At 42.0% G+C, this 24331-nt stretch overlaps 1 protein-coding gene and 1 non-coding gene across 3 annotated transcripts; both read right to left on the reverse strand.

Moving 5' to 3' along the window:
• Positions 1-1222: 1222 nt before the first annotated feature.
• Positions 1223-24098, reverse strand: PGAP4 (post-GPI attachment to proteins GalNAc transferase 4). Of its 2 annotated transcripts, none has more exons than XM_049770137.1 (2): positions 23799-24098; positions 1223-3066 (listed from the first exon to the last, which is right to left on the reverse strand). In XM_049770137.1, exon 2 carries the CDS (start codon positions 2987-2989, stop codon positions 1778-1780), a length of 1212 nt encoding a protein of 403 aa, XP_049626094.1. In that variant the 5' UTR covers positions 2990-3066; positions 23799-24098; the 3' UTR covers positions 1223-1777. The 2 variants fall into 2 exon arrangements, with proteins under 2 accessions (XP_049626094.1, XP_049626102.1); XM_049770145.1 differs by lacking the exon at positions 23799-24098 and adding an exon at positions 23461-23565.
• Positions 17831-17937, reverse strand: LOC126027298 (U6 spliceosomal RNA). The gene has a single exon (XR_007502241.1). It is a non-coding gene; the product is annotated as a U6 spliceosomal RNA (small nuclear RNA).
• Positions 24099-24331: the final 233 nt, after the last annotated feature.

Here is a 24331-nt window from a genome sequence, read left to right on the forward strand (position 1 = left end):
GGTAACTCTGCTGCTGTTCAGCATGTGACTCTGGAGAAGGGCCAGTTAGTGTCTTTTGTGTTTGTGTTTATCTTTATATTGTTGTGATCAGTTCTCATGTGTCTATGTATTCCAGAGCAGATACCAAGAACGTAGCTCACTCTGGAAACAAACATGCATAAGAGAGATGGCATACTGAGCTTGAACTGCATTCTAATCCCCACCAGTGACCTGGCAGCCACTGCTTTGATAAGACCCAGCAGAGGAATTTGTGAACAGTAATTTCTGGTGCTGTTAGAATAAGCTCAAGAGAAGTTTCAGGTACATTCCAATGTGAATAGTTGACATCTGGATGTCTGGAAGTGGAGCTGGATAAAAGCTGAGTTGACCTTCAGAAATCACAATAAAACATCAAGTCTAGGGTGCTTGCCTTGTACAAACCCAATCTGGGTTTTGATCCCTGTCTTCCCATATGGTCCCTGAGTACTGCCAGAAGTAATTCCTGAGTGCAGAACCAGGAGTAATCCCTGAGTATTGTCAGGTGTGACTCAAAAACAAATAACCAAAAAAAAAAAAAAAAAAAGAGAATCAAGCATATTTTTCTAGTAGTGTTTGCCTTAGAATAGCTATTTCAAAGATTCTCTATCTCATTATTTTAAGCAGTATCACTAATATTTTGATCTGAAAGATATGTGAGATTTTAATACTTGATATAGGAATGAAAAGAATTGGCATTTGCCTAGGGCCTCTTACGGGTAAAGCACTTGGCTAAGTATTTTATGTGCATTATATCATCGAATCCTCAAGATGAATTTAAAAGGTTTATATGCTGCTCAATTTACATGCACGCGAAGATATTGAGAGAGTGGTTATGACTTTACTACGGTATTTGCAAGGTCCAAAGTGAAAATTCAGATATCCTGATCACAATATGCCTATTTTCTTCTAGAACATCATGTCACCTAGGGAGGAAAAAAATAAAATGAGGTGAATGGTGAGCCAGCAAAAGTTAGGAGGGAAACATGCTACTAATAAGAACTCACCCATTCTCATCTTCTGTAATGTACAATTGAAAAAGAATCAGAATTAAAAAAGGAACTTTCATCTAAAATTACTATTGAACAAAAGTATCCTGACTGATTACTCAGAGGGGGACGCTTCTTGGTCTTGTGTTTCGGAATTCTCATGAATTCTAGGAATAACTGGTACAGATAATATGGAAAAGAAAACACCACACACCAGATTACCTGTCTCCCAGACACCAAGTGCTGCAGCGATGTTTCATGTGTTTTTAACCAACTTTTATTACACGAGGTAATTGAAACAAAATGAATCTATCAACATGATTTTGCCACTTTGGACAGATTCTAAACATATATCCATTCTCATGCTCAAGAAAAAAATATAAAATAAATTCCAAGGGCTCACAACTTTCATCAAATTTTACTTTTATAGTCCTAAAATAGTCGTAAACACTGTGTACAATATTTTTGTAGTCACAAGCTTGATCACAAGGCAGATCTGAACACAAGTAGAGAAGACAACGAGTGTTTCAATGGCCCTTCACTGGGTTGGTCACACAGCATGAGGCAGGATGGCTGTGTAGAGGGAGAGAGGGCCTGATCTGTGGCTCTTGTAAAAGCTTTTAAAGCCACAGCTCTTGATAGATCTGTCCCCTCGTTGTCTCAGTACTTAAAACCTAACAACACCAAACAATGAAATATCTGCAAGCAACCGAGTCCAAATAAAGAACTCCAGAGTGGAATGTCTAACAAGTGGCCCACTTCAATGAGGCACACTAGAGCAGACTGGGCTGGAAGTTGTACCGGAGGCTGGAGAAGAGCCCAATGTGTTTCACGAGGTTGGGCTCTACCACATAGGCTCGCTCGCCCTTGGCCTTCAGTAGGGAGAACAGGGCCGTATCTTTGCCAAAGCCCTTGTGGCAGTATACCTGGGACAGGTAGGTGAGGGTCCGGCGGGCTGCGGGGGCAGGGAAAAGCATGGCTGGGGTGCAGCAGTGGGAAGCGGGGACCACGCTGTACAAGGAAGGGCTCAACCTCCGCAGTTCCAGAAAGTAGTGGCGGCCCACCAGCTCCACCAGACCCATGCTATAGAGGGAGAAGAAGAGCAGGACTGGCCAGCTGAAGCCGGGACGGCTGGCAAAGCGCATGTAGATCCAGGTTAGGAGAGGCCCCAGCACCATGCCCACACCCAGCCACTCCAAGATTCGCATGGGCTCGGGGTTGATGTAGTGCTGGAGCCTCTCGGGATGGTAGAGCTTCAAGTAAAGGGCATCTTTGAGGTGCGGCTCAGAGAAGCGAGCCCTCAGGAGGTGCTCCAAGACGGGGAAGATCTGCTCCTCAGGAACGGCATCGTCTTCCACCATCAGGACATAGTCTGGGTTATAGGTCTGCAAGGATGACTCCAGGCAATACACATAGTCCTGCTTCTCTTTCTCGAATGAGTTAGTTGAAGGGTCATCACCATAATCGTCCTCTGTGCCCTCATAGCGGTTGGCAACTGGGACATACTTGGACAGCAGCTTGGCATCGAAATGACTCACGCTCCGTTCCACATTGCACAGGAAGAGCTGGTGCCCCTCACACTGGGGGCCACACTGCTGAAGCAGCCGGTGGAACTGGGACACCACCTGCAGGACATAGTGGAAGCCTGGCTGCCTGTCCACAGTGATGATGGTGATGACCAGCCAGGGGCGAGGGGTGGCCTGCCAGACAATGGGCACTGAGCCATTGGCGGAGGGCAGCTCCTCGAAGTAATGGAGGGCTGCTTCACCCTCTTTCAAGCTTTGCTGCAGGAATTCTTGGCTCATTTGGTTCAGGTGCCAGTGGCGTAGATAGAAATAGGAGTGGAGAAGTCGGTGACAGGCAAGGGGGGCCAACAAGCCGAATGTCACCACCGTCAAGATGAAGAGCTGGACAGCAGTGCTGCCCCAGGAGAGCCGCCTAAGCCTCCGGAGCAGCATGGCAGCTGGAGAAGAGGGGGTGCTCATGAGGTCAGTTTATAGTCAGGTCTGATCCCAAGAAAAACCCATTCTGGAATGCAGGACAGAATCAGCATGCGGCAAACCTAAAGAGAGAGAGAGAGGAAACAGAATTGTGAAAAGAGGAAAAGAGGGAAAAACAAACAAAAACAAAAACAAAAAGACAAACCCCAAAGATATAACTCAGAGTGTAGGAAACCAGAACCTTAATTCTAGGCTGTGTAGCCACTGGAGACTGTGAACTCTGTTCTCCGTATGTAACGCTTTTGGTTCATGATTTGGGGGATTCTTTTATGATTCCTAGGAGCAAATGAAAACTTGGTGTACCCAAACAAGTCTTCATATCAACAGATAGTTAATTTAGCTTCACAAATTATTAGCCATGTACTCTATAGTAAGACCTTTATTTCAACTCAGTAGACACACAGACAAAGGTTGTTAGTCACCAAAAAGGCAATCTTCATTTCTTTTTTGGGGGGTTATTCTTGGCTATGTGCTCAGAAATTACTCCTGGCTTGAGGACCATATGGGATGCCAGGGGACAAGCCATGGTTTGTCCTAGGTCAGCCATGTGCAAGGCAAACGCCCTACCACTGTGCTACCACTCCAGCCCGCAATCTCTAGTTCCAATCAAAGTTCCAATTTCCAACCAGCATTTGTTGACTTAATGGTACAGTGACTTCTGAAAACTGTCTTTTCTGTACTTTCCAAACTGTAAAAGAACTAATTCATATTCTTTGAACCAATTTTGTCAAGATCTCCCATTCTCTTCTCTCTAATCCTAGCCAACTACATATCTGATTGGTTGTTCTCCTGTTTTGCTTTTTTTGTTTGTTTGTTTTTTGACTTTTGGGCCACATCTGGTGATGCTCAGGTTACTCCTGGCTATTTGCTTAGAAATCAGTCCTACGTTTGGGAGACCATATGGGACAGTCCATTCTGAATCAGCCACGTGCTGTTTTGCTTTTTAAAGTACTATGATTGGAACTTTTTTTTTCTTTTTGATTGGAACTATTGAGAAAAACTGTCTCCTATCTAAAATAAACTTGAGAGCCCCTGAGTTTGAGAGGGTAAGATATCTCTGAAGGTGGATCTTTAAATAGCATTTGATGAGGGAAAGTGTTAAGAGGAAATAAGGCAGACGAGGGAGGGGCAGATAAGGAGGAAAGAGAAGCTGGATAATCAAAATCTTTAATTTATTCCTCATACACAATCAAATCCTATAGCAGAAAAATATAAGGACACCTTATGGAAAGGATGGCAATTGGGGAATTTCAGTAGTCAATTACATACATGATACGACTGACCATAGGTGTACACAACCCAATATGTGTATTTTCAATAAGAAAGCAGACACTTCTACAAGGTAGGAATGTGCAATGCATATAAACCAAGATCTTTGCAACAGAAGACTTTTTGTTGATTGATATGCTAATCTTACACAACATTCACAAGAACCCAGATCTTGTTGGTATTGTTTTCACAAAGGAAAGGGCAGACAGAGACAAGAGGAAGAGTCCGTTGCCCCCAGCTTCCTCTAGAAATGTCATAACACAATGACTCAGAGATAACAACTATTTCATAGGTTTTCTTTTTTTTTTTTTTTTTGGTTTTTGGGCCACACCCGTTTGACGCTCAGAGGTTACTCCTGGCTATGTGCTCAGAAATCACCCCTGGCTTGGGGACCATATGGGACACCGGAGGATCAAACCGTGGTCCATCCGCTTGCAAGGCAGACAACTAACCTGTAGTGCCACCTTCCTGGCCCCTATTTCATAGGTTTTCTATGAAGAATAAATGTGTTAGAGGGATGGAGATATAAAACAACAAGTAAGGCACTTGCCTTGCATGTAGCTAACCCAGCTTCGATCCCTGACATCACATATGGTCCCTAAAGCACTGCCAGCAATAATTTTTGAGTCCAGAGGTAGGTAGGAGCAACCCCTAAACATCAACAGGAATCAATGTATTATAGCAAAACTAAGCTAAATAAAAACGTCATTAAGTGGCTGAAATGATAGCACAATGAATAGGGCATTTGCTTTGCATGCGGCCAACCCAGGTTCAAATTCCAGCATCCCACCTGGCCCCCAAACTTACCAGAGTAATTTCTAAGTGCAGAGCCTGAGTGCTACTGGGTGTGGCCCAAACAAACTAAGAAAGAAAGAAAGAAAGAAAGAAAGAAAGAAAGAAAGAAAGAAAGAAAGAAAGAAAGAAAGAAAGAAAGAAAGAAAGAAAGAAAGAAAGAAAGAAAGAAAGAAAAGAAAGAAAGAAAGAAAGAAAGAAAGAAAGAAAGAAAGAAAGAAAGAAAGAAAGAAAGAAAGAAAGAAAGAAGAAAGAAAAGAAAGAAAAGAAAGAAAAGAAAGAAAATGTCTTTGCAGGGGCTGGATACAGTATAGTGGTAGGGCATTTGCCTTGCATATGGCTGACCCAAGATGGACCCAGGCTCTATTCCCTGCATCCCATATGGTCCCACAAGCCTGCCAGGAGCAATTTCTGAATGCAGAGCCAGGAGTAACCCCTGAGCACCTCCGAATATGGCCCAAAGATCAAAAAAGAAAAGGGGCCGGAGAAGTGGTGCTAGAGGTAAGGTGTCTGCCTTGCAAGCGCTAGCCAAGGAAGGACTGCGGTTCGATCCCCCAGCGTTCCATATGGTCCCCCCAAGCCAGGGGCAATTTCTGAGCGCTTAGCCAGGAGGAAGCGCTGAGTATCAAACGGGTGTGGCCCCCCAAACCCCCCCCCAAAAAGAAAAGAAAGTGTCATTGCAAATATTAATATGGGGTCAGAAAAATAATTCAAATGCAACATTATTGTTGAGGCAAATCCCAGAAGTAAGATATTTAAGGAATAAGTATGCATGTGTATTCATGTATGCAAAAATTATTCAAAAAATCGATCTGGTCATACTTCTCTCCTGCTTAGTTTCTCTTTATTCTTTTAATTATATCCCAACTTCTTACCTACCATGACAATAAGGCCCCTTATGATTTGGATTTTATCTCCTATCATCTCAGATTACTGCCTACCTATCTCAGTATACTGTAGACTAAAACTTGGTAATACATTTATTTAGAACTAGACAGCAATATCTTACTTTATTGATGTCACACACTATCTCTGTTGCATATTCTTCTTAGACCTTCTATTTTCTTAAATTTTTAAAATGTAAAAACTAAGGGGCCGGGCGGTGGCGCTGGAGGTAAGGTTCCTGCCTTGCCTGCGCTAACCTAGGACGGACCGCGGTTCGATCCCCCGGCATCCCATATGGTCCCCCAAGAAGCCAGGAGCAACTTCTGAGCGCATAGCCAGGAGTAACCCCTGAGCGTCACAGGGTGTGGCCCAAAAACCAAAAAAAAAAAAAATGTAAAAACTATATTTTGTCCATAAAAGAACAGGCTGTGGAAGACTGGAGTGATAGCACAGTGGGGAGGGCATTTGCCTTGTATGTGGCCAACGTAGGTTATATCCCTGGCATCTCATATGATCCCCAGAGCCTGCCAGGAATTATTTCTGGTTTTTCGGGCCACACCTGTTTGATGCTCAGGGGTTACTCCTGGCTAAACGCTCAGAAATTGCCCCTGGCTTGGGGGGAACATATGGGACGCTGGGGGATCGAACCGTGGTCCTTCTTTGGCTAGCGCTTGCAAGGCAGACACCTTACCTCTAGTGCCACCTCGCCGGCCCCGCCAGGAATTATTTCTAAGTGCAGAGTCAGGAGTAAACCCTGAGTGCCACTGGTTGTGGCCCAAAGTCCAAAAACATAATTTAAAAAAAAAAAGGAACAGACTGCTGAACAACTTTGCTCCATTAGCACAATTAATTTAAAATTTAATGTAAGTTATAATATAAAGCAAAATTAGGTAGAGTTATTTTTAGTTATATATCTTAATACAATGTACTGAAACTATTATTTTGACATGAAACTAACTGAAAAGTTTTGTTGTTTTTTTTTTGTTTGTTTTGTTTTGTTTTTGGGCCACACCCGGCGGTGCTCAGGGGTTACTCCTGGCTGTCTACTCAGAAATAGCTCCTGGCAGGCACAGGGGACCATATGGGACAATGGGATTCGAACCAACCACCTTAGGTGCTGGATCGGCTGATTGCAAGGCAAACACCGTTGTGCTATCTCTCTGGGCCCCTGAAAAGTTATTAATGAAGTATTTCGACTATGAGCTGACATAACAGATACACTGATAATTAGGTATTCTGATAATGAGGCAGTTGCTAATGAGATATTCTGATTTTCACACTGTCTGAAATGCTGTATGGACTTCATATTGATATCCTATCTCTCTCTCTCTCTCTCTTTTTTTTTGTTTTGTTTTGTTTCTTTGGGTCACAACCAGCAGTGCTCAGGGGTTACTCCTGGCTCTGCACTCAGAAATTGCTTCTGGCAGGCTCTGGGGACCATATGGAATGCCAGGATTCGAACCACCATCCTTCTGCATGCAAGGCAAATAAATGCCTTACCTCCATGATATCTCTCCAGCCTCTATCCTATCTCAATTTGGACTAACCTTATTTCAAATATCCAAGAGTGAGTAGATACATGATCAGTGAATAGGGCAGTTTAAGGGATAGTGATCTCAGAACACTGATTGTGTTAAGCTCTTGCCCATCTCCCTGGATTTGCTCCAATAATTCCTGTTTTAGAAGCATTCTTATTCCCACCCTTACACAGAAGACAGTCTCCCAAAGAGAACATTTTGTCTTTTCATAAATCTTTTGGAAGAGATGTCCCTGTCCTGTACAGGCTTTACCCAACATAGTAAAGTAGGGTTTACTCAATAGGTAATTACCTATTTTGCTAATGAAAGAAAAAATTAGTATAAGCTATGTAGAATTAATTTATGAGCATCTAACAAATCTACAAATAACTCGAAACAAAACTCCATTTAGTCTAATGGTTTTGCAGTAGACAAGTATTTCCACATGCAAAAAGTGACTTACAGCATCATCTGCAAGTCCAAAATAATATCAAGTAGGTATCCATGGAGTCAAGTGACTATGATAGGCCCTACAAATGGACTACTAAGTACACAAAGTAAGTAATCTCCAAAAAAGATGATAGTGACAGAGAAGGTTCCTAAACATCCATCTTCCAAAGAATACACTGAAGGTACAGCTAGCTACACAAGAGAAATTTCCATCTAAAATAAGTCATGAAACTAACAGAGTAGCTCCTACATTTAAGGCAAATGAGACAAAACTCATATTTGCACATTAGGAAAGGCTTGCATATATCTTATCTTAAGTCCTACCCTAGTGCCAGATTCTGAAGGCACAATCCCTATTTTGTGTGTGTGTGAGTGTGTGTGTGTGTGTGGTTTTTGGGTCACATCTGGCAGTGCTCAGGGGTTTTACCTGGCTCCGTGCTCAGAAATTGCTCCTGGCAGGCACAGGGGACCATATGGGATGCCGGGATTCAAACCGATGACCTTCTGCATGAAAGGTAAACGCCTTACCTCCATGATATCTCTCCGGCTGCCACAATCCCTATTGATCTCTCAACTCCCACTTTCTCTTTGAGAGGTGAAGAGTTTGGGTTATACAATAATTCAGTACTCCAAACTTTAAGACTCCAACCTGAGTGACAGGCCCAGAAATATCTACCACTATGGGGTTTATTTTCACAGATCTGTGAGAAAGAAAATAGCAGTTCATAATGGATGTATGAATACTCACTGCAGCGGTGGCTGCCAAACCTGCCAAGACATGCATGGCATACAGACACAATTCTTCCCAGTCTTTCCCTAGAAGTGGTTTGACCAATTATTTTACAAACTGGTGTTTGAGAGTCAAGCCCTTGGTTCAGTACTTATTTAAGAACTGGTTATAATACTCCCTAAATTCTACAACTCTTAGAATAGAGCTGGTAGATATTCTCTTATCTTCCGCTCTTATTCATTTGAAAGATAAAACCAGATCATGAGCATATCTCTGAAATAAGCCTGTACATACAGTTGGCAGTTTAGCTTTATGAATGCCATCTCAGTAACAGATTCTTTCCCAAGTGCTATAGCATTGGCTTCTAATCAACCTGCACTCAGAACTTACTGTGATCCTCCCCTTTGGAACACAGTAGTGTTTGGACATGCTCTAAATTGGTAGTAGACACTAAAAACAAAGACTGAAACTTAGAAAATAACCAAGTTTTAAGAAATTATGAGACTGACATCATTCAATTTCTTTTTTCTTTTTTTTTTGGTTTTTGGGCCACACCCAGTAACGCTCAGGGGTTACTCCTGGCTATGTGCTCAGAAGTTGCTCCTGGCTTGGGGGACCATATGGGACACCGGGGGATCGAACCGCGGTCTGTCCAAGGCTAGTGCAGGCAAGGCAGGCACCTTACCTTTAGCACCACCGCCCGGCCCCCAACATCATTCAATTTCTAATTGGTGCAATTTAACTTCAGCATGATAGACTGGTTAGTCAAGACTGGAAGAAATGATTATTGTGTGCAGAAAGTAACAATGAGAATTAAAGAAAAGTAAAAAACAAAGGGATATATTGTGAAAATGACAAAAAGTAATAATAAGATAGTTCAACAACCTTGAAAACAGGGGAATGGAATTCATCTAATCAGAGCATGAAAGAAAAAAAAAACGAAAAAGAGGGAAGATAGTTTTAGGCTCTTAGGGGAAATCACCAACTGTGGTGAACAAGAAGAGGACAAGTAAAGAACACAGATGACGTGGGGAGATAGTTCAGAGACTATAATGCATGCTTTGCATACAGGAGCACTTGGATCAATCCCAGCCCCACCACTCAAACCCCCCCCAAAATGAAAAAGTAAAAGAAACAAATAAAGGATTTAAAAATAAGAAAACAATGAACAAAACAGTAATAATAAAATTCCATAACTATAAAGAATTTTTTTCTATAGGGGGTAGGTCATACTGAACAGTATTCTGGGGCTCTCCCTGACATTGTATTTGGGATCACTCAGGGGACCACATGTATTGTTGGGGATCAAACAGACATTAGTTTTATGCAAGAGAACAACTCTAACCCATGTAATATGTCTTCAGGCCCCTCGATGACTTTAAATGTGCTAACTAGATTCAACAATTAAAAGACATAAAATAATTGAATGTGTTTGAAAAAAAATCTCAGTAGGGCTGAGGATATAACTCAGAGTAAGAGTTTATATTTTGCATGTATGAGCCTCTAGGTTCAATACTCAACATTAAAATAAAGCATATATAAGATTTAAGTAATAATAGTTCAGTTAATTAAAATAACATAAAAGTTAGGGGCTGGAGAGATAGCATGGAGGTAAGGCGTTTGTCTTTCATGCAGAAGGACGGTGGTTCGAATCCCGGCATCCCATATGGTCCCCTGTGCCTGCCAGGGGTGATTTCTGAGCCTAGAGCCAGGAGCAACCCCTGAGCGCTGCTAGGTGTGACCCAAAACCAAAACCAAAACCAAAACCAAACCAAACCAAACCAAACCAAACAAAAAAGAACATAAAAGTTGTAAATATATGTGCATTCAGTTTTGAAACACTAAATACATTAGCAAGTACTATTTAAAACTAACATGTTTGAAGATATAGACAGTAGAACAACAGTAAAATATAATAAGATACTACTGTCAACATATCATTCAGATAGGAAATTGAAAGTGAATATTGCGTATTAACTTCATATATGACAGATGGACCTCAGAGCCATATATCGAGTACTCCACCTAATTACAGCAGTAGAATATACATTCTGTTCAAGTAGACAATGAAGTCTTCAGCATTATATATGTAATAGGATACAACACAAACTTTAATAAACACTGAAATCACATCAAGTATCATTTATTACCACAATAGTCAAAGCCTAAACATTGATTATGGGAGGATTGAAAATTTGAAAAACATGTAGAAATGAAAAAAAACATATTTCAGAATAATCAATAGGAGAATAAATCATAAAGAAAAAAACACTTGAAACAAAGAACAAAGCTGCAGCAAAAACCATGAATCCTAGAGCATCCCATCTGACCTTGTTTTTTCCTTTGGCACTTATAGGATCATGCTCCTGAGTTGCATGTCATTCATGTGATTTTTTTCACCTGAGTCCCTTGACATGTCCTGGGAAATACAGGGAGCCATATGGCCCCTAGCTGAAAAACACTCCTCTGAAGGGGAATTTAGAGTATTAAATGCTTATGTTAAGACAAAAGAGAAAGGTCTCCAAAAAGCTTGAAACGAGAAACATCAAAGAAAATAAAAATAAAAGCATGAACTAAGGCCAAAGTTAAAAGTAGAAAGGAAATAAAAAAAGGATTAAAGCAGAAATAAATTAGAGGTCAAAATAAATTAAAATTAAAATTAATTTTTTTAAGTACAAAAAGGACAAAAGTTTAGAGAGACTAAGAAAAAATGGGGGTGTGTGGTAATAGCAGGTAGGACATTTGTCTTGCACACAGCCGACTCGGGTTCAATCCCTGGCATCCCAAATGGTCCATCAAGCATCACCAGGAGTAATTTCTGAGTGTAGAGTCAGGAGCAACCCCTCCGCGCCCGAGTAGCAGAAAGCGTAGCTCAGAATAAAATAAATAAATACAAACCAGGAATATGAGTAGACATAGACATTACAACACAAATGATAATAATAACAGCCATTATATTATTATTATTATTATTATTATTATTCTAAAATTATTCTTACTTCCCAGGTACTTTCCATTTAATAGAGTTTTTTGTTGTTGTGTTTGTTTGTTTGTTTTGCTTTCTGGGCCACACCTGGTGATGCTCAGGGGTTACTCCTGGCTATGCGCTCAGAAATCGCTCCTGGCTTGGGAAACCGTATGGGGTGCAGGGGGATCAAATCGCAGTCCGTCCTAGGTTAGTGAGTGCAAGGCAAATGCCCTACCGCTTGTGCTACTGCTCCAGCCCCTTCATTTAATAGTTAGATACACATGCAAATACAGAAGCATAACATCCAGAGGCCTCAAGAAGAAAATAATTAAAGATCATTCTCAAGAAAAGGCCTAACAAAAAGTCTTTCTAGTAGCTTTAGGATAATTCAGGGTTCTCTGTGGCTTCAAGATTCACCTTGCTAAGATAACACAGAATTATTAAATATCATAATATAATCTTATAAATATTTAATCATTGTTTTTAAAAAGGAAGGGAAAAAATCTTACCATTTGTGATGATATGGTTGAACCTGGAGGGCAATTTGCTAAATGAAAAAAGGCAAAGAGAAAGATACTGCCAGGTATCACTTATAAGTAGAATCTTAAAAGTAGAACTCAGAAGCAGAGTAGCATAGTGCTTCCAGAGGCAAGAAATGTGGAGAGCAGGGAGAGGAAGACTGGTAAAGGACCATAGATTTACAGGGTTATTTGTTTTGGGGGCCACACCCAGCTGCACTCAAGGGTCACTCCTGGCTCTGCGCTCAGAAATCACTCCTGGCAGGCTCCGGGAGACCATATGAGATGCCAGGAATCAAATTTGGATCAGCCACATGCAAAGCAAATGCTTTACCCGCTGCACTATCACTCCAGCCCCACATTTTCAGTTATAAGATGAAAAAAAAAAAAAAAGGTTTAAGGATCTGACAGTAATCTAATAATTCTATGTTGTAGAATTTGCTAATGACAGAACTTGTATTCTACTAAGAAAAGGGGGGAGGAAGAAGCAAACTCTATAGATAAGAAAAATTTTAAAGATATTTTCAATTAAAGAATACATGAAAAAGCAAGCCATGTGTCAAAAAAAAAGGAAAAATTGTACACATATTTGTTTTGCTTTATATACACTATTTTCAGAAGAATATGAAAGAAATTGGTAGCATTACCTCCAAAGATGGGAATTAAGTAGTTTGGGAAATGGTGTGGGGGAAATATTTTTAAATTTTATTCTTTTGGGGGCCAGAGCAATAGCACAGCAATAGGATGTTTGCCTTGCACACAGCTGACCCAGGACAGACCCGGGTTCAATTCCCGGCATCCCATATGGTCCCCCGAGCCTGCCAGAAGTGACTTCTGAGTGCAGAGCCAGGAGTAATCCTTGAGTACTGTTGGGTGTGGCCTAAAAACCAAAAAGAAAAATTATTCTTTTGGGGGCTATGTCCAGCAATGTTCAGGGCTCACTCATTATTTGATTTTTGTTTGGGGGAAGTACACCTGGAGGTACTCAGGGGTGAATCCTGGCTCTGCATTCAGAAATCGCTCCAGGCATGCTCAGGTGACCATATGATTTGTAGGGATCAAATCCAGGTCAGCTGCTTGCAAGAAAAAATGCCCTACCTGCTGTACAATTGCTTCAGTCCCATTAGGGTTTACTCTTGTTTTTGTCTGTTTGCTTGTTTTGGGGGCACACCCAGTAGCACTCCCGAATTACTCTTTTTTTTTTTTTTTTTTTTTTTTTTTTTGGTTTTTGGGCCACACCTGGAGGTGCTCAGGGGTTACTCCTGGCTAACTGCTTAGAAATAGCTCCTGGCGGGCACGGGGACCATATATATGGGACGCCGGGATTCGAACCAACCACGTTAGGTCCTGGATCGACTGCTTGCAAGGCAAACGCCACTGTGCTATCTCTCCGGCCCCAGGAGTTACTCTTGGCTCTGCACTGAAATCATTCCTGGCAGGCTCGGGACCACATGGGATGCAGGGAATTGAACCTGGGTCTTTCCTGGGTCAGTCGCATGCAAGACAAACACCCTACTATTGTGCTATCTCTCCAGCCCCAGGGTTTACTCTTGACTCTTACTCATGGATCATTTCGGGTCATAGTTGGGGCGCAAAACAGGTATGTGTGATCAAACCTGGTTGGCCACCTGGAAGGCAAATGCCCGCCTGCTGTACTATACAGCTCCAGAACTACCCCCACCAATATTTTTCTTAACTCGTACCTGTTTACACATGGTTGAAGTACTATTCACGTATAGAAAACAATGCTAAGGGACCAGAGAGATGGTGCAAGGGTAAGGCGTCTGCCTTACCTAGGACGGACTGAGGTTAGATCCTCCGATGTGCTATATAGTCCCCCAAGCCAGAAGCGATTTCTGAGCGCATAGCCAGGAGTAACCCCTGAGTGTCACCAGGTGTAGCCCCAAAACAAAAACAAACAAAAAAGAAAACTATGTTAAATATAGTTAACATTAAAAATGTTTTGTCTGTAATAATAGATTGTCAAAGAGTTCTGCTAGTCCTTTGCCAATTGACCTTCTATACAGGAACAAACTCTCCTGGAGCGCAATTAGCTTATCAGACTTGATCACCATGGATACCAGGCACTTAGCAATACATGCCAGATATCTCCTGCCTGAACAAACTGACATGTTTGTTTAGCTATGATTAGAGAGGCCCTCAAAGCATCCAGTCCTTTCAGAACTGTAGCTTCTCCTACATTATTTCCCAGAATCTTGTGGAGGAAGCTGGTGTTATAGCTCTTGTACTTTTTGTACAAAAGAAGTGAGAGAGAAGACGCTTTGAAAGCTGTATGTATATAAAGCAAGCATGATACTTTGCCTTAGATTTCATTATTTAAAGAAGGAGGGCAAAAAAAAAAAAAATCATGGAGATGTTAGTCCTAATCAAGCCACCTTGTGTTGTAGCTCTCAGCCTTTTCCCTTCAAGTTTAGGTTCCCAATTCCCTCCTCCACCTCCTTTTGTATTAGAACCCAGTGCAGATTGATACGAAGAGGACCTTTAAAAAAAAAAAGAAGAAGAAGAAGAGGACCTTTAACCCCAGGAAATTTCCCTGCTAGATGTAATAAAATTAAAAACATCTCAAAAGTTCCTTGATTTAAAAATGTGGTTGTAAAATAAAAAAATAAATCATTTTCAAAATAAAAATGTAGGTGGGAGTCTGCTGATCTGTTAGAGATCAAGGAAGAAGAGAGCTTCGGATCAGAGGACACAGACATGTTCATTGTTACTTTGACCCCACTTTCTTGGTGATGCATGGCCAAAGATCTCAAAGGTAATATTGACAGCATGCAAATTTTTTTGTCACTATTGTTTTGAGGCCACACCTGGTGGTACTCAGGATTTAGTTCTGGTTCCATGCTCAGGGGACCATATAGGGTGCCAGTGATTGAACCCAGGTCAGCTTACTGAGAGGCAATTGTGTTACATGCTGTACTATTAATCCCATGCCAGCATGTATTTTTGTTGTTGTTGTTGTTTCTTGTTTATGTTTTTAGGCCACACTCAGTGGGTGCTCAGTGGTTACTTCAGGCTCTGTGCTCAGATATCACTCCTGGAAGGCTCAGGGGACCATATAGGATGCCTGGGATGAGTGGGGGGGGGCACCATGCAAGGCAAATGCCCTACCTGCTGTGTTATCACACACACACACACACACCACACACACACACACACACACACGGTATGTATTTATTACATATGGATCTGTGGGTAGCTGTACCTCAGCTGAACTCAGCTCCATACCATCGATCAGAATCAGATTATTTCATGTGCCTTACATTGCAATTTGAGTTTTAGGGGGAGAAAAGTTGGCTGGGGTATGTTCTTTGGGTAGATGGCCACCACTCATAGTGGTGAAATATGGGTCAACATCCTAGTGGTAAAGCTGAAATTATTACTAAACTTGAAGAGGATACAAAACTGATTTAGCAATGCCAACAACTAAGTGTGTTTAAGTGACGGTGACATATGTTGAAACGAGCTATGTTAAAACATATCTCCCAGGGCCCGTGCTGTGGCGCAAGGGGTAAGACATCTGCCTTGCAAGTGCTAGCCTAGGACGGACTGAGGTTCGATCCCCTGAGGTCCCTTATGATCCCTCAAGCCAGGAGTGATTTTGAGTGCATAGCCAGGAGTAACCACTGATTGTCACTGGGTGTGGCCCAAAAACAACAACAACAACAACAACAACAACAGCAAAAACAAAAAACATATCTCCTGACCTCTACAAAGCAAACACATATCATCTGAGAATGTCTCCCCTATTTCTGGCAACAATGCAGTCACCATGATGAGCGGTGGAGAGCTATGTACTCTTGGGACTCATTGACATTGCAGGGCAAGATAACTGTGACAAAATCTACTTGCTGAGTAGTCAACAGACTTAGAGTCTGTTTTTACAGTGCCTCTCTGACCTCATTTAAAAATGTGAAAGGAAAATGCATACCTGATATGTCACAGAGGAGTCACAAAGATTCTTCTTTTTCTTGCTGAGACCAAATTAATCTCAAAAATGAGCTCTACTATTGAGAAAACTTGTCAAAGACCAACAGAAGCCTGCCACTCCAGAGACTGCTGAAAAGCTGACCCATGATCATAATGCTGTCAAACATGTAGATATTTGTGCTCACACAGAAGGTTGAATGTAGAGTTTCCTCAACATATTTCCATGGCAGTTGGTTGGTCCCTTGCTCTCATGCCATGGCCTTCCACTTACACAATTTTTACCTGGGGCCCCTGGAATACACTGGAAAATCCATCAGGGGCCATAAGGCTACAGGTTGAAAGACTTGCCTAAAAATTGTAGTAACAGAGACATATTTGGCTAGAAGTCTCTAGAACTGAGCAGCGACAGGTGTATACTATCATGAGTATCTCTCCAGAGCCCTTTGTGAACATCTGGTGTAAAAATCATACCAAAAGAAAATTTTAAATCTGGCTGGAGATATAGCGTGGAGGTACGGCATTTGCCGTGCATGCAGAAGGATGGTGGTTCAAATCCCGGCATCCCATATGGTCCCCAAGCACTGCCAGGTGTAACCCAAAAACCAAAAAAAAAATAACAAAGGAAAATTTTAAATCAACTGAAGATTATAAATGGAAACTTTTTTACAATAATAATAAATATATTACTTGTACACTTTTTATTTTTTATTTTTTGGTTTTTGGGCCACACCCAGTGATGTTCAAGGGTTATTACTGGCTATGTGCTCAGAAATTGCTCCTGGCTTGGGGGACCATATGGGATGCCAGGGAGCAAACTGAGGGTCCATCTTGTGTCAGCTGTATGCAAGGAGAATGCCCTACCTCTATGCTATCACTCCAGCCTCTACTTGTACACTTACTGCCTCACTAAAGTTTGCCATTGGTCAAGTTCACTCGTCATCAACTGGCAGGGAAGTGTAGGGGTTCAACATAAAAGAAATGCAGATAATTCCTAAGATCTCAGGAAGAAACAAAGAATATAGCAATCTTCTCAAAGAGTCTGAAAATTTCTAAAATACTCACAAAGCATCTGACCCCTATGTTATATGCTGTTAAGAGACAGAACAAGCTTCAATATTGACTTCCAATTCAGGAATTTGATTTTATGATCAGGAGACAGGTTTGTTTTACATAAAGCCACACTCTGACATGAGGCTTACAAGACTATGTTTCTATTTTCTTTTTAAAATATGAAGTATGATTTCAACATCACCTATAAATGTAAATTGTTTATGTTTGTTTGTTTTGGGGCTACACTCAGAAACTCTCAGGGGTTACTCTTGGCTCAGCACTCAGAAATCACTCCTGGCAGGCTCAGAGGACCATATAGGATGTTGAGGATTGAAGCCGGGTCTGTCCTGGGTCAGTCACATGCAAGGTAAATGCCCTACCACTGTGCTATCCCTCCAGCCCCATAAATTTAACTTCTTTTACTTTACAGATCTTGTTTTAAAATAACTTGCATAGATGTACCATGTCAAAAACTGGAAATTCAAACATAAAACAAAATGCAAGGCTCACATATTTTTCCAAGATGCCTTCTATCTTTCTTGACTACTCATGGACCCTATTGAATTCGAAATTCCTTGTTTATTAATTTAGCCTCTTTTTCTTTTTCTTAAACCCAGGACAATGCTCTATGCATAAAAGAAGTTCAATGTTGAGCAAAAATAATGTCAATCAAGTTGTTTAGTTCTTCAGGTTTTTATTTTTTATATGGAACGCTTCACGAATTTGCGTGTCATCCTTGCACAGGGGCAATGCTAATCTTCTATGTATTGTTCCAATTTTAGTATATGTGCTGTCTAAGCAAGCACTAGTTCTTCAGTTTTAAAATGAGAAAATCAAAAAGCCTGTTCATATAAAATTCTGAGATAAGTTTATTTGTATTTATAGAGTCCAATTCTGTGCTGAACGTTGTTCTAAGTATTCAGTGGATTTAGCAAGCCTAGAAATGTTATTGCTAAGCCCATTTTACAATAGAAAAACTAAGGCACAATGAACTTGCTTTGAAGATTAATGAAGTTCATAAATTGGCAGCAAAACTTGAATACAGCAAATAGGTTCCAGAAGATATCCTCAATCAATATGTGATATTGGCTACACATACTACAAGCCCAGGAAAATCATCTTAAAAACCATTAGAAGTTATCAGAGACTTACAGAATGTTATTTTATGGCTTTAATATGAAAAAACAACATATACTATTTTTGAATTAACCAGCCTTCACCCTAAACTGTTATGGCATATTGGCCTTCACCCTTAACAATGAAGGCTTTCTATTTTACATGTCAAAGACCCACCTGGGAAGGAGAAATTTCTAGATAGGTTCTTTACCTTAATTCCTATATTCCCAATAAATACTATATTCCCTGCCAGCCTCTGTCTCTTGCTCCACATGGTGGAAATATCACCGTACCCATGTTTCATTAATCCAGCCTGAGCCTAGTTTGGATGATTTCCTGGGGCAGTTCTTGCTCCAGATCCAGGTCCCCTTTCCCATGGAATTATGGGGATTTATTCACATACTATTACATATAATCTATTATGAATGTGTAGACACACATGCATATATTTGTGTGCTTTCATCTGATAAGTCAGTAAAGGAATACCATTAAATTTCATTCAAATGGGGGGAAAGGGAAGCAATTAAAAGACTTAAGAATAAATTGAAGAATTATCTAGAACATACATACCATAAAATTCTCCTAAAGTATATTTAAAAAACTTTGGGGCTGGCGAGGTGGCGCTAGAGGTAAGGTGCCTGCCTTGCAAGCGCTAGCCAAGGAAAGGACCATGGTTTGATCCCCCAGCGTCCCATATGGTCCCCCCAAGCCAGGGGCGATTTCTGAGCACATAGCCAGTAGTAACCGCTGAGCGTCAAACGGGTGTGGCCCAAAAACCAAAAAAAAAAAACAACCAAAACTTTAATAAATGAAGAAAAATAACATTTATGACTGGAAAGACTCACTCATGAAAGAAGGGAGAGGTCACTATTCCAAAATTAATCTTTGTTTGACACAATATCAACTCTCTTCAAGAAGAATGTCTCAGTTTAATGGCATGTTCATAGAAACTAATACAACCTTTGAACAGAAAGTAGGGACAATAACTATAAAAATATTATATGCTTATCCCATTGAAAACAGAAATTCTACTTCTGAAAATGTAACCTAAAATTTTTTCGCAAATACTACCAAAGATAGATAAGAATATTCCTTGCAGTAGTAAGAAATAGGAGAGGATGAGGCATAAGATAATGGCCAGAAACAGGGAACATATTTTTAGGTAATTATACAAGAGAGCAATACAATTACAAAAAGAAAAAAAAAGGTTTTTTAAATACTGACATTAGAAATCAGAGAGAGAGAGAGAGAGAGAGAGAGAGAGAGAGAATGTGGTTAAGACACTTTGTCTATGGTTGACAATACTTGATTTCCAGTATACTGTATATGATATACCAATCACATCCCACCTCATATTCTCTTCCAGCACTGCCAGAAATGATCCCTGAGCACAGAGTGGGGAATAAGTCCTGAGCATATCTGGGTATGGCCCTAGAAAACCCCAAGTACTTTTGTTATGAACTGAATGTTTGCCTTCTTCCTTCCTTCCTTCCTTCCTTCCTTCCTTCCTTCCTTCCTTCCTTCCTTCCTTCCTTTTTTATTTTTTGGGCCACACCCAGTGACGCTCAGGGGTTACTCCTGGCTATGTGCTCAGAAATCGCTCCTAGCTTGGAGGACCATGTGGGATGCCGGTGGATCTAAAACCGCGGTCCATCCTAGGCTAGCAGGTGCACCACCACTCCGGCCCCTTGTCTTCTTTTTTTGTTTGTTTGTTTTTGGGCCACACCCGGAGGTGCTCAGGGGTTACTCCTGGCTGTCTGCTCAGAAATAGCTCCTGGCAGGCACGGGGGACCATATGGGACACCGGGATTTGAACCAACCACCTTTGGTGTTGTCTTCTTTCTTAACTCACATATCTAAAACAAAATCTCCAACATGAATGTGGAGGTAGTAGTATGAGGGGTAATTCACCTAGATAGTGAAGCTTTTATGAAAGGCGTAGGTAAGAGGAGTGCCAGCTTCTTCTCTGGTCTCTTGTTCTGCCAGTGAGAACACAGCAAGAAGGTAGAAAGGAATTTTCAGCAAGTATCCTGGCATCCTGGCATCCCTAGCTCCTGACATCCCTAGCTTAAATGTCCAATTTCCCTAATGGTGAGAAATCATTTCTGTTTTTATTTTTTTTTGTTTATTTTTTGGGGGGGGTTTCACCTGGCAGTGCTCAGGGGTTACTCTTGGCTCCACGCTCAGAAATTGCTCCTGGCAGGCTCGGGGGACCATATGGGATGCCGGGATTTGAACTGATGACCTTCTGCATGAAAGGCAAATGCCTTACCTCCATGCTATCTCTCCGGCCCCATTTCTGTTTTTAAAGAATTTGTCTTAGGGTCCAGAGCATAGGCGCAGTGGTAGGACATTTGCCTTGCATGCGGTTGACCCAGGACGAACCGTGGTTCCATCCCCCAGCATACCATATGGTTCCCCAAGCCAGGAGCAATTTCTAAACGCATAGCCAGGAGTAATCCCTGAGAGTCATGGGGTGTGAACCAAAGAAACCAAAAACAAACAAAAAAGAATTTGTCCTAGTAGCCTGAGTAGAAGAAAATGATCTGTGAAGGAAAAATGCAAATAATGTCCATGTATATTATAGAAAATGTAATGGCATGATTTTTTTTCTTCTTAGGATAGAGTATTCAGTAGAGAAATGCAACTTCCATGGTGGATGGAGGCTTCCTGTTTCATTTTCTATATTTGTACAAAAAGATGTATTGTTTTTATAATCATTGGTAATTGTTAAATTCAATAAATTCTAAGTCTTGTTCCAGGCACTGAGATGTGGAGCAGGACACTGAGGCTCCCAACTCTTAGAAACCATGCTATCAAAATATAATAGAAAACCAATTATAATTGTGTTTGCATCTTCTGAGGAAGTAGAGGGAGGCTGAAGAACTTGACCAAAGTATTGTAAAGATCACCCAGAAATAGTACTAAGATAAACTCTTAGGATAGGCTGCCTCTGAAGGCACAATAGAAGGACAATGGAAGATATCATGTCTTTTGTGAAATGATGACATAGTTTATGCAATACTTTGCATCATTTATTAAATTAGTTTCATGTATAAATTTGACAAACAATGAACTGTATATTTGAGGTGCATATGTTGCATGCAAACTATACTTTGGTAAGTCGAAATTTTTTTAAGGTCAGGAAAATGATGCTAATGATAAAAGAATGACTAGCTAATTAGATATTAAACCTGTAACTTCAGGGTTTAACAAACTATGGCCCGCGGGCCACATATTGTATTTGTATCTGTTTTGTTTTTTCATTGCAAAATAAGATATATGCAGTGTGCATAAGAATTCGCTCATAAGTTTTGTTTTTACTATAGTCAGACCCTCCAATGGTCTGAGGGACAGTGAACTGGCCCCCTGTTTAAAAAGTTTGAGGTCCCCTGGTTTAAAGACTTATAAAGAGGATTTATGCAAAAATTCTACCCTTAGTTGAAGCAATTTAAATAAATAGCTATATAGCTACCAGAGAGAGTACAGGGTTAAGGCTATCCTTATCCAGAAGTAAGCCCTGAGCTTCTCACAATAGGGCCTAGCTTCTCAGATCTCACCCCACAAATAGCTTTGTAAAACCAGCTAAATACTTAGAAAAAGTGTAAGGTGGAGTTTAAATTGTAAGGAGTCATCCATCATACAAGTTAAATTATAGCTAGCAGATATTCCACATTAAAATAAAAACTTAAGAGTACTTAAAACTACAGGAGAACAGTTACATAATTTTGTATTAAGGAAGGCCTTTTGGGACAATGCCATAGTACAGCAGATAGGGCAGTTGCCTTGCACGAGGCAGACCTGGATTTGATCCTCCACATTCCTTATGGTTCCCTGAGCACTGCCAGGAGTAATTCCTGAGAGAAGAGCTAAGCAATAACCCTTGAGCACTGCTGGTTGTGGCCCAAAACAAAAACAAAACAAAACAAAAAAAAGAAAACGAAAGTTCTTTTTCAGTAATCTTCTAATATAGTCCACAATGAAAAAGAAAAATAGAACTGACTACGTAAAGAAGTTCAATTCATCTATAGTCAAAGATTTTAAAACAAAACCCAGCAAAGTTAGGAAAGCATTGGGTAAACTGGCAAAGATTGTGCAACATATATGACAGACAAAACCAGTATCATAATGTGTAGAACTAAAGAATGCTTAGGAGGGGGAGAAAAAAAACCCATAAAGTTTCCAACTGAAGGGGCAAAAGACTTAAGTCAATTCTCCCACACAGACTCAGAAGGCCAGGACAGAAAGAGAAGAGAGTTACTTTACCCCAAATTAAAACGAACCCCCCCCTTTTTTTTTGCCTTTACGTTTAATCTAAACGTGCATGCAGAGACAATAGGAGAGATCCAGAAAATGTCAACCTTCTCTACTTTCATTTTAAACTATCTTTATATTCTCCTTCACACATCTGTCTGTCTCCAGGATGTTTTTTTGCAATCAGCTATCCCTGTTGAAATAAAAATCCTAATAATACAATTAATGGCAGGTGTTACACACACACACACACACACACACACACACACACACACACACACCACTTAAATGAGCTTAGGCAGTGTCCTTTAGAAATGCACAGCAGAAAAAATTAAAAACACTCTTTTTCCCTTTCTTCTCTCCTGGGCTAATACAAATGAACTGGTCCACACACCTATTGGCAGGCCTTGCTCAAGGTGGACCTGGGAGAGATGGGAGCTGTCCTGCAGAAAGAGTGCGGGGGGGGGGGTAGGGTGGGATGGGGGTGCCCAGGTCACACCCACCCTACAGAAGCTCCCTTCCCTTTCGGGGGAACATCGCGGGCGCAGTGCGGCACCAACCACACCCGTACCCCGAACCTGACCTAAGGCGAGTGTTGCCTGGTAGCCTGATACAGCTTTGGGGGGAAGAAAGAGAACGTGGGTAACAGAACCCCACCCTTTGGGATCCAGCCTCTGTCGCTGGCCTTGGCTACTGCCCTCGGCTCTGGAACCTCAATATTCTTTGCGCCAAAGCGCACGGGGGGTGAATTCCGCGGTGGCTCCCATTTCCAGGAGGATATCCTGGAAGGGAGACGCCGCCCTCCTCGGCCTGTTGGTCTTCCTCGCCCTCTCTCCCCGACCTCCCTGCTGCAAAGGGGTACGGGGATCCCCAAGGCTGCAATCGGCGGGTTAACACTCTGGGTCGACTCGCCTACCTGCACGCAAGGCCCCTGCAAGCTGGGCACGCGGGGAGCTCACCTGGGCACGCACGAGCCGGCTTGGCGTCTTCCTGCCAGCCGCGCCCTGCAGCTCCTGGGAAAAGCAGGCACCGCGCCCGGCATACACGCACCCCCAGTGCCCAGGCCCGGCTCGGCCCGGCTTCTGCCCGCGGGGACGCCCTTCGGGGCTGGGCAGGACGCAGCCTGAGTCTGCCTGCCTGCCTGCCCGGAGCGAGCGCCGGAGACACAGAGGCCCTAGCGGGCGGTGCCAGCCCTGCGGCTGCCACCCTTAAGCAGAGCCTCGCCCCCCGGCTCGGGTGGCTCTCCGGGGCTGCGAAACCGAAAGGACTGGGCGGAGAGCGCGTCTAGGAAACCTACCGAGTGGCGGCAGTCAAATCCCCCTGCATGGCACGCTAGGGGGCCGTCTCCGTTGTCGCCGAGGCCGGCTCGGCTTAATGCCCCGGAGGAGCCATCGCAGACGCCCGCGGCCCGGGTGCTCGCCGGAGCCTCACCTCCTCTCGCAGGGTGGCCTCGCTCCGGCGGGCCATGTGACCTGCGAGCCGCGCAGCGACCACGGCCACCACCGCCCCCCCAAGTCAGAGAGGTGGAGAGAAAAACGATAGCAAAATGATAGCAAAAAAGCGCCAGCTGTTGGGCAGAGAGGGAAAGGCAGCCTGGGCAAAGGAGATGGAAAAGCTGGGTTGATGCAAACGTCGGTGAGCAAACGTGTTGACAGCTCCAAGAATCTGATTTTGTCAGTGATTTAAAATATTTACCGCCCAGCTCTTTACTGATCCCCAGATTCCACGCATCATCATCATCATCGGCTCCCGGCGAACATTCTTCTTGCCGGCTTTTCGTTCCATTTATTTATTTATTTATTTATTTATTTATTTATTTATTTATTTATT

This window comes from Suncus etruscus, chromosome 1 (assembly GCF_024139225.1).
Source record: "Suncus etruscus isolate mSunEtr1 chromosome 1, mSunEtr1.pri.cur, whole genome shotgun sequence".
Classification (NCBI taxonomy): Eukaryota; Metazoa; Chordata; class Mammalia; order Eulipotyphla; family Soricidae; genus Suncus; species Suncus etruscus.